Source organism: Toxotes jaculatrix, chromosome 7, assembly GCF_017976425.1.
Source record: "Toxotes jaculatrix isolate fToxJac2 chromosome 7, fToxJac2.pri, whole genome shotgun sequence".
Taxonomy (NCBI): Eukaryota; Metazoa; Chordata; class Actinopteri; family Toxotidae; genus Toxotes; species Toxotes jaculatrix.
Genome location: NC_054400.1, coordinates 25,535,483 through 25,545,977, shown reverse-complemented (window position 1 = coordinate 25,545,977; position 10,495 = coordinate 25,535,483). Strand labels below are relative to the sequence as shown.

Genomic DNA, 10,495 nt, shown 5'->3' with positions numbered 1-10,495 from the left:
TATTTACTAAAAAGGACCACTTAAATATTTACCGGCAAGAGACTTGCAACATTAAATAATAACAGCCGGCAAAAAAAAAAAAAAAACTGTTTAGGAAATACATTCACATTTTTCCATTATTCATGCAGACCTGATGATGCATTCATCTGCAGCTGTGTTGCTGTTCTGAGTCTTGTATAAAGTCAGTTTTCCCCTTCCCTTCTGCTTGTGCTTCCTGTAGTCTTCAGATCTGTGTCAGTTTTATCCTTAAGAAGATTTCCTCAACAATTACGAGCCACTCATCCTGTGCTGGAGGACTATATTTCTCCACCTTCTCTTAACTGCTTTTTTTCCCCCTTGCTATGAAAAGTATTTTAACCAAAACTGTGTCACTTCCTGTTATGGTTTTGATCAGACAAATTAAAGAGATAAATTACCCTTCAACCCACAGGAACATTACACTCAGTCACTCGGTCACTTTATTAGGTACAAATGTGCAGTATAATGCAATCCAATGCAACTGTTGTGCCATTAAGTCTGCTTTCATGGTGCCTGTAATGTTCAGGTTTTGTTGACACTATCAAAGAGATCATGGTTAGTACCGATGTCCTGGGCTGCATTGTATTCAGAGATATTTCTAATATTCCACCCCTTCACTTAAGTGTTAATAAAGAAAGCAACTAAATTCAAAACACCTCTTAATATAATGTGGTCCAGTGCAACACCTCCGTTTTGATCTCAGTAATAAACAAATCACCAAATTTACACATTTCCAACAACATCAACAGAAACTTCATGGAATTCATGGAAAGACTGATGTATTGCAACAGATTACTTGCAGCACTGCACCTAACATTTCCCAAAACCACACTCTCTCTGGTCTGATACCTGTGTAACTGCTGTGGCTGAGGTTTCAGGTTTCACCTGTGACATCTGTGTGTATGATATCAGATCTTGCTGTGCTCCGATCATATTCTTCATATTAACTGTTCCTTTCACATGGTCCATGTTTTTTTTTTTTTTTTTTTTTTTTTTTTTTTAAGATTCTGAATTCTGAGTTTATTCTGTGCCCCACATAAAACGGAGGATTTTGTCGTTTTTAATTATTGCTGCTTACCAGAAGAAGAATGCCAAGAAACATTTCTTAGAAGTGTACTTGGCACTCAGGAGCGCTGAGGGCCACTCTCCTCTCTGCTCTGTGTGAGACAGAATAGGAAACAGTCATTTAGCGCACAGTTAGTGATAAATCGTCTCTTGGAACTTATCACCAGGCTTGATAATGTTTCAGATGCAGCTTTCTGAAATTACATCCTCGCCTCGTTTTTTTTTTTTTTTTTTTTTTTTTTTTTTTTGTTCCCCAATTTTTCCAATATTTAACAGTATTATCTAAAACCATGCCGTGTTGAACTTCTGCCTTTAAACAGGAAGAAATGTTGGAGTGATTAGGCCTACATGTAGCCTACCCGTCGGTCTCCTCCTCTCCGCCTTCCTCTCTCTGCCATTGGTTAGCACGCGGCAGGCACCGGGATGATGATGAGAAAGGGGGTAAACTCGGAGCGCACGTCTCCCCTGCTGCGCACACACTCACGGCAAAAGTGAAGTGAAGATGCTTCTTCTCTTCCTATCGACAGTCGAAGCCGAAAGCCATTCAGAACTTCTTCCTCTTCTCCTAACAGACTGCCAAACTGTCCCCGTCCCTGGCTTCCCGGAGGAACTTGAGCTGCCGGGGCTCGTCCAGCTCGGAGGAGGCGAGAGGAGCCACCGGAGATCCAGAGCACCGTCACCCCTATAGCGTATCCGTGGAAAGCTACGCGTCGGTATGGGTGCGCTGACAAAAGGACGTTACCTCTCCACGGCGGGCCTCCTGATTCTTGTTTATTGCACATCACCCGTGATCTCCAAAGGTAAGAGCTGTCCGTATGGATGCATCCCTACTTTGAGTGTCACTGGGTTTTAAACGCTTTTACCCGGTTTGAGGAAAAAAAAACCTTCTTCTTGTTCCATCCTCGTGGTTACGCACCACTTGTGACATTTACATCGTGTTTGTATTCTTTATATTTTCTAATGTTTGCAAACATACCACTGTGCACATTCAATTTTCAGCCTGGGTTTTTGATTCATCCTCGGACTTATTGTCACTGTTGGAGCTTTCTCTCTCCCAATGCGCAGCACAGCCTCGGATATTGATTCATCAAGCCATAGCTCACACTGTCAAGTTCTCACACTGTTTATCTTTTTCATATCCTCCTAAAATCGATGTTAATTGTCCCCCTTTTCATTCAGTTCTCGCAGTCTTTAATGAATCCATCATCATGCCCGCGCTCCATTCAGGAGGCACGCCTGTGCAACAGGCATGTCACCGCGTTTTTTTTTCCCTGGGAGTTACAGGACTGATTCAGTGGATGTCCTCTCTTCATTTTAAACCAATGCACTCCCTGATATCATGAACTGGACACAGTGTCGGGGAAAATAAGCTTCCTATGGCGGACTGCCTGTGCAGGGCATTTATGTTGAATTGAAGCACAAAATAAGAAAAGCATTCTGCCACTGACGCACCTAAAACGGGTTTTTGAAAGGGGCAGCAGGGCTGGATTGCAGTGGGGTGCCATGCTCTTTTGAGCAACATTTTGAGAATGTCTTTAAGCTGTGTATCTACGTGGTTTATAAAAAAAAAATAAGGAACATGTGCACATATTTTGTTGGTAAAAATGCAGCTGGCTGTGGGGTAGCTGCTGCAGCTTGGGGGGGGGGGGGGGGGGGGGAGTTGAGGAATGGATCCATGTCCTAATTTGATGTTGTAGTTACTATCTTAATAGAAAGAGAGAGAAACAAAAAAACATTCCTCCACAAAAGCAGATTTCTCAGTTTCAGTGGCCAGTGATATTTGATGCAGGCTTTTCTGTAGCTGGTCTTTCAGTGAGATGAAGCTGCTGCTCTGAAAGTCGCCCATTTGGATCTAATAAGCACACAACTCCACCTCAGTATCTTTCCCTTCAAACATCTGATTGTGTCCGTGTTGCTCTTGCGACTTGAAAAATTGTTCATCGTTTTCTCTTAAGGCCACGTACGTTAACGGCTGCAGCACAGAGCCGATTCCCTGCATTCTTCTTAATGTAGGTTGTAGGTGAGTGTGTACAGTGATAGTATTTGAATCTGATGTGATATTACTGTATTTCACCCTTCGGAGCCGTATAATCTAAACTCACTGTAGGGCAGCCCACGGAGCTGAACTGAGTGCAGTAATAGATTGAGGTCATAGCATCATGACTCCATTGACCACCACAGTCACTGAACATGCGTGTGCAAAGTCCCCCCTGTTAGACTGAGCACAATAACACTGCAGCTTTTCTGTCTCATCATTTCATCTGGTGGATTCTGTTGGATGGTGTCTATATTATGTTTGTCGCTGTACTGTCAGGATACTGTGAGCTAAACACCAGAGCTACGAGGCTTTTGAGAGTTTAACATGGAGCTTGCGTGTGTGAAGTTTTGGTTTGAATTTGAGGGAAACAAACGGGTGCCAGGTCCTGTTGTACAAATATGAACATTTGCAGAGCAGACTGCTTGTTCAAAATCTACAGAGAAATGGGAAAAAAAGATCATAGTTACATAATTAGATCATAATTGCACAGCACATGTATGTTTTGAAGCGCTTACCACCCGTCTGCCTCGTGACCCTTAAAATGATGCAATGTCCCCATCCCCACAGCTTTTTTGAGTGATAGGAAGTTAAAGGGGCACTCCAATAATTTAGTTTTGTACCTCCGCAACACTGAGGGACTGGCACGGTCAAAATCTGCATAGAAGAGGCCAAGATTTCCTGACTTTTAGTCCCTAGTACACTCCCACTATTCCCATAATGCAACTTTCGTTAGACAGTGCTTGCCTGATTAAGTGCCACACCTTGAAAAAGCTGATCATACAAGCAGTAGTGTAACTTTGCTCTGTGTAAATATGCTTTATCAAATAGTTTTTATATTAAATTTGCTAAGCAGAATAAATGGTGCGCTTTGGCACAGTTTGAGACTCAGGGACCTCTGAGCCCAGAAGTCCTGCAGGGAGACGTCGGTAAACTGCCCTCTGTTTTGGTCCTTAACCAGTTGTTCTGTGTTCTGCTGAACCAAAGGAATCATAATCAAAGATTTTATAGAAGCAGAATAAATCATTTTGAGTCTGATGTCCTCCAGTATACGGTCACTGACTGCTGTTTAGGAGATGGTTTAAATTTAGATTTTATTCATAGTTTCAGTTTAAGATCATATGTGACAGAGAAAAGCGGAGAATTTTCACATGACGAGCTGAAGTCAGAGAGTGTTTAGTATTTTTGCTTAAAAACGGGTTGAAATCATCAGCTGATCATCAAAGTAGTGGCTGATTAATTCTCTGTCTATTAATCAGTTAATGGACTAATGGTTTTAGTGCTTGATGCTGACACATAAAAATATCACTTAATGTACATTAAATGCTTCCATGTGGTCTGCAGGAATCATTTTACTGTGTCTCCAGCTCCATGTCTACAGCACCAGCACCTTCCATGCTGTCATTTCTCTGCACGTCACATCAGCCTCAAAGACCGTAAACGTAACGACAGGTGTCACACGGACATTTCCCCACAAGGTTGACTCTATGAAACAAACAGCAGCAAATGCAGTGGCGGTCCGGCCGCAGCGGGACCTGACAGTGCTCGATCGCACTCAGCAAGATTTAAGCTCTTAAGGATCAGTGGGGAAGTTTGCAGGCCCCATTGGCTGAGAACGAGACTCAGGCGAGGGGTCACGAAGGAGGGCTCCTCCTGTGTGACACAGCCATGAGTGAACAAGGCGTGGCCCAGGGGGAAACTTTAAAAGGCCTTTCAGTCATGTCACACAGTACTGGACATGAAACACAAGATACAGCTTCCTGAACAGCAGTATTAGATGTGACTTCCTTAAAAATCAGGTGTTCTGTTACCATGTATTCATCTCCCAATGAGGCCCTGCTTCACGATGTAAAAAGAGTGTCCACTTTCCAGTTGTTACTGAAGTGTAATGTCTCAGTGTTCCTGAAATTAAAGTGTAGAACAAATATATGATAAGATTAAAAGAAAAAAGGAATGGAATCTTTTTGTTGAACTAAATTCGACGAGTCTGCTGCTGGAGTTTGTGACTTTCTTTCTACAATAGAAATGAAACGTTGATCAGAAAGTTCCCACTCTGCTTTGCTTTCACCTTCAGTCCAGTTCATCCCAAACCAGCTCCATGTGGTTTAGGTCTACAGACTGTGCTGGTCTTCATCATGTGAAGCCTCCGTCTGGTTCTGTTCTTCTAATGTTTTGGGTCATTATCTTGCTGTAGGATGAAGCTCTGACCAACCAGTCTGACTTCCTCTGTTACTTTTTCTCTCCATGCTGATTCAGCAAGATACAGATCTACTTCCTGCAGCACAGTGTTGTCTGATGATAAAGCATCAGAGGTGTAGTAACACAGTTTGTTCCATCATTGCCTTTGTACTGACAGAAGGTTTGTCATCAGTCATCAACAGAAGTTGGCTCACCTGTAGGAATTGTTTGCATTAACCTTCATGGCTTCACTTACTTCCACTGCTGCAAGAAACAGTTTCCTTTTTTTTTTTTTACCTGTTACCTTTGTAACTGGAAAAATGGGGGTGTTTTTGATTGGTAGTGTATGTAATATCCTTTATAACCTGGCTTCTGATAAGGCTCTTGTTGATTTCCTTTGACATGCTGGCGTGTTTATTTGGGACTTGATGATTAATTTATGTGATGTGTGATTTAGCGAGAGAGAGAGAGAGAGAGAGGGAGAGGGAGAGGGAGAGAAAGAGAGAGGGTGTGTGGAGAGCAAGAAAAATAATGGAGAAAGGGATTATCTGATATTTGACTGAGGATTGCTGAAGTCATCTAGTTCATTTACCAGAAATTCAACACGCTCTGCTGTAAGTTTTCCTGATGCTATATATCATTACAAGACTCTGTTATGAGATTAGGGTATGGAGCTGTTTGCCTTGCTGGAAAGAGTGAGAGCGTGCACATGCCTGGGCCCCTGGTGGTCACCTCATTTGATAAACATTAGCAGCAAACAGCATCTTCCAGCTTCACAGATGCACAATTGTGTCAAGTCTTGCTGAAATAACCATCACCACATGGCGTGTGAGGCTGTGATGCTGCGTCTCTCCATTTTCTGACGCTGCAACCTCATTTGACAAGTGGACTCATCAATCCTGTGTGGGGTTTAGATGACCTATGACCTTGCACTGCTGATTGTACCTCTTTGTTCTTTCTCTTGAGGGTGGGCAAAAAAAAAAACACCTGAGTACAACGGATGCACAAAACTGTGGCTACTTTTGTTTTCTAGAAAAAAAAAATCTCAAGGTTTTTTATTTTATTTTGTTGTGTACAGGGCTTTCATGAAAACAGACAAAGGTCAAATCTGTTATTTTCCCTCAGAGAAAGTAAAGGGGCTCTTATATTTTCCCTGCCGATCCCAGAATGAATCATCATAGTCAGGCTGCCGTGGGTGACAGCGTGCGCAGTTCAGTGCCCAGATTTACATTTAAATGAAACCAAATGGCTGTACATTCAGAAATGATATACAGTAATGATGATGGTAATAAAAGCAAGTCCCTTTTCGTATTGGACCAGCTCCCACTTGGGATTGCTGTCATTTAGGGACTTTGCAGGTACAGTCTGTGAGTTATGTCTTTGCTGTGTCAAGACTATTACCTTCACATTTCAGTGAGTGGATTCATCTCAACGTGCTGCCTAACAGGCTTAATGTAGTCAGCAATCAGCCCCGCAGCTCACTGGGTTCTCCTGTCCACTATGTGGCTGAATGGGACTTGATGATTTTCTACTTTTTCCGGCTGCTGTATGTCTTCTATACCTGTAGGTTTAGAGACACAGCTGAGTCAGAAATGACAGCTCTTATACTGGCATATAGCATTTCCGCAATTAATGTGACAAACAGTAAAGCTGCATCAGTCACTGGGATCAAATGACTGTCCTGTATGTAATATGAAAGGTGATGAGCCCACAGGAAATTATCACCTAACTTGTCAGCTCCGCTCAGCTCTCTGTAGAACTGTAGTTTCTTTTAGCTCATTGTTTAGCTCTGTAAGAAGCTCTATAATGGGAAATGTAATTGCATATTAAATATGCAACAAAACCCTGAAAGTTCATTCTTGACCATCCAAAATGTAGTTTGTCAAAAATAAATGAATAAATAAAAACTCTTAACTCAGGCTCCGCTGACCAGCCTTTTCCAGAGATTTGAACTACATCTCACAGTCGCCTTTGGCAGATGGAGTTCGCTCAGAGTCGGGACTTAACTGTGACATGAGGTTGAAATCTCTGGCAAAAGCTTCTGAACGGATGCTGAGTTAAGAGTTTGTCGTCAAAGACATTTAAAGACTTCAGCTTCAGCTCTGGGGTATTGAGATGGGAATATTTCACTGTTTTCTGACATAGAGCAAACAGATAGTACACTGGGAAAATAATTCGATTAATCGATCATGACAATAGCTCTTGGTTGTGGCCCAAAAGAAGTGCTTATAAAGCTCAACTCAGCTGCTGTATCTGTAATGATACTGTAGTGATTACACACAGTACCAAACTCACATTTTAGTGATCTGTTTTCCTTTTCCCTCCACCAACCTCAACTTGGCCTTTTCCTGAGAGTCAATGCTCTGTCGTGCTTGTAATTCAGAGATCCTCAGAAAATGCTTGAGTCACGACGGTCTAATCTGTCCTGGATGAACGTTGTAGCTTCCATCCTGCTTAATCTGGGGGGATGGCAATCAGGACAGGGTGAGAGGGCCCACTCAGTCACAGTGCTAAATCATGTAGGAAAGCTGCAGATACCCTTCATCCATCTCAGTCAGGAGATTCAATCAGTTGTGTTCTTAGAGCCACACATCTTCATTCCACAGTCCTTTCTAGACCATGGCCGAGTAGGTTTCTTTTTAAATATTGCAATCTTTGTATGAGCCCTGAGTGATACATGTGGACACAGCTTTTTTCTTTCTTTCTTTTTTTCTGTGAGTTTTTTTGTTTTTCAGTACTTGTGACAGAATTCCCTTAGGGTGGAAAAACATGTGGGATTTAAATATGGTAGGCGGAGGATTCACTGTACTGTATAATTATGACAAAGACTCACAACAAGGTAAACTGCCGTTTTAAAAAGAGCTAGAGACAAGGTACACTGTCTCTGTGAAAAGGGTTTATAGATAATATTTAACCGTATTTATATTTGATTTCATCTTTATTCTTCTTAGGCCTCCAGCTGATACTTTGAGAAAAATTCAGAGCAGCAGTGACCCAGTCTTAAATGATTTTGCATTGTGTGTGCGAGTGTACGTGTAACCAGTAAAATGAAGTTCAAGGGTCAAAACAACAGCTAGACAGCATGAGTAAAATATATTGAGTAGCGAATGTCCATGGAATATTCATACACTATAAATAATAGAAGTATATAGAAATAAGTCGAAAAAGTAGTTTTTCTATCTAAATGGATGATAACTTGTTTTGTACAGCCGACTTAACAAACACTGATAAACGGTAATAAAGTGATATACAAAACTGTTTAAATATTAACAGCTATTAAGTGAACGTCAGACTCATTTCTGAATCTTTGAAGATTCTCACATGTGCTCCAAATAAACACATATTTATTGCTGCAAACTGTAATTAATCACACTTGTACTGTGGAGTAATTACTCTGAAGGACCAGCACGAGCAGAACATGGTCTTTATGGAAAAGCAGCACTAATGTGTGTTTTCTTTCTCCGCATTAATTTGGCCTTTGCTGTAGAGCGAATGCTGGCGTTACATTGGTGCGGTAATATTCTCCAAATTTAGAGGTGTCAGGTTGCACAGGCTCCATGAACTTCTTCATATCTGTGTTTACAGATGGTGTGCACCAGATGAGCTTTTTACAAGGCTGCTTTATGATAGCATCCTATTTAGCAAACCTCCAAGCAGTCATAAGGCCTACTGGGGGATGTGTGTATATGTGTGTGTGTGTGTGACTGTGCCCACACACACACACTCACATAGTAATTAGGAAACCCAAACACAGCCCTGTATAAATTTTATTTATACTACATTGCTGGCCATATTTGATAGCATCTGGGTGTGAGCGTCTATAGAATCAGAGTCAAGTGAAAGGCGAAGCCTCATCTCTTATCAAGTCAGGGAGAATTCAATATTATTATCGAAAAACATGTCCTGTTGATGTATGGGTCATGGCTGAAATCTATGTCAGCCGATCTCAAGTAAATGGCCTTTTGAATGAGTGGTGCTTCTAAGTGAATCTCTCATAGTCTGTCCATTGTAACCAAGGTAAAGAAGTGCCTTTATTTTGTTTATTGCTTGGTGTCTTTGGTTTTTATTTGTTATATTAGTGCCGTGACTCCATGGAGGGCAGAGTCAGTCGTTCCACCACTTTGGTTCAGATTGAAACATCTCACCAACTACTGGACTTCTGGATTTTGAAATGAAATTTTTGAAATTATGTGCAGACATTTGTGTTCTTGAGGGAATGAATCCTACCGACTCTGACTTTACCTTAAGAAACTCCTGCAGATGACAGTTATCATGTGTCTTCTGAAGTATCTCATCATCTCCTAGACACAGATAGTCAAAGCAATTCTCAGTTCAATAGATGATAAATCCTAATGACTTTGGTTATCCTCTGACTTTCCCTCTAGCGCCACCATGAGTTTGACATTTGTGGTTTCGAGTAAAACAAATCAACAACTTTTGGATGGATTGAAATTTAGTACAGCTGTTCCCTTCAAGATGAATTTTAAGAACTTAAACATACTGCATTAGCATGTCAGCATTGTCATTGTGAGCATTGTGTCATGCTGATTTTAGCATTTAGCTCAAAGCACCACTGTGTCCTACGTACAGCCACACAGAGCGGCTGTACGCTCTTCATCTTGTTGTACAGTATCTGTATTTCTGCTTTGCCTTTTCAGCTTTTTTTTTTTTTTTTTCCACCCAGCACCACTTGATGAGAACATTTGCATTAAAGGCAGTACATGGAGTGGAGTAAATCAGAGAGCATAAAGACAAAGAGAGCAGGGGCAAGATTTTATTAAAGTAAGAAAGCAGCCAGGATAGTAACTCAGCAATGTGAGCTGGCTCCCGTGAAAGGACAAAAGTTGGAGAAAACCCACTCCAATACATAGATCACAGGTATTTTTCTTGGACGCCTGATGTATGGCCTTTGATATGCCAACCCTGATGATTCTCTGCTGTTGCTGGACCCACTTTCATGGCCTTGGGTCAGCTGTTCAAACATGTCCTCTGTTGATCCATGGTGCAGCAGCAGGCCTACCGGGACAGAACACTGCTGGAGGACAATATGTGATGAATGGACTGCCGAGCGCCAGTCTCAGCTCGATGTGTCCTGTCCTTCTCGGAGGACCTCTCAGTCTCGCTGGTGGGCACATGTTAGTCATTGGACCATGCTGTTTGTGACCAGTGGTTGACACACACAGGTGCTGCAGAAAAGGC

The 10,495-nt window shown here is 41.8% G+C and overlaps 1 protein-coding gene across 1 annotated transcript in view; it reads left to right on the top strand.

Moving 5' to 3' along the window:
- The first annotated feature begins 1,506 nt into the window (after positions 1-1,506).
- The window catches only part of unc5db (unc-5 netrin receptor Db), a 161,228-nt gene continuing 152,239 nt past the window's right edge, over positions 1,507-10,495 (top strand). Inside the window, exons 1-2 of the mRNA XM_041042882.1 lie at positions 1,507-1,524; positions 1,787-1,883. Coding sequence (XP_040898816.1) covers positions 1,507-1,524; positions 1,787-1,883 — 115 coding nt within the window. The remainder of the gene's footprint in view (positions 1,525-1,786; positions 1,884-10,495) is intronic.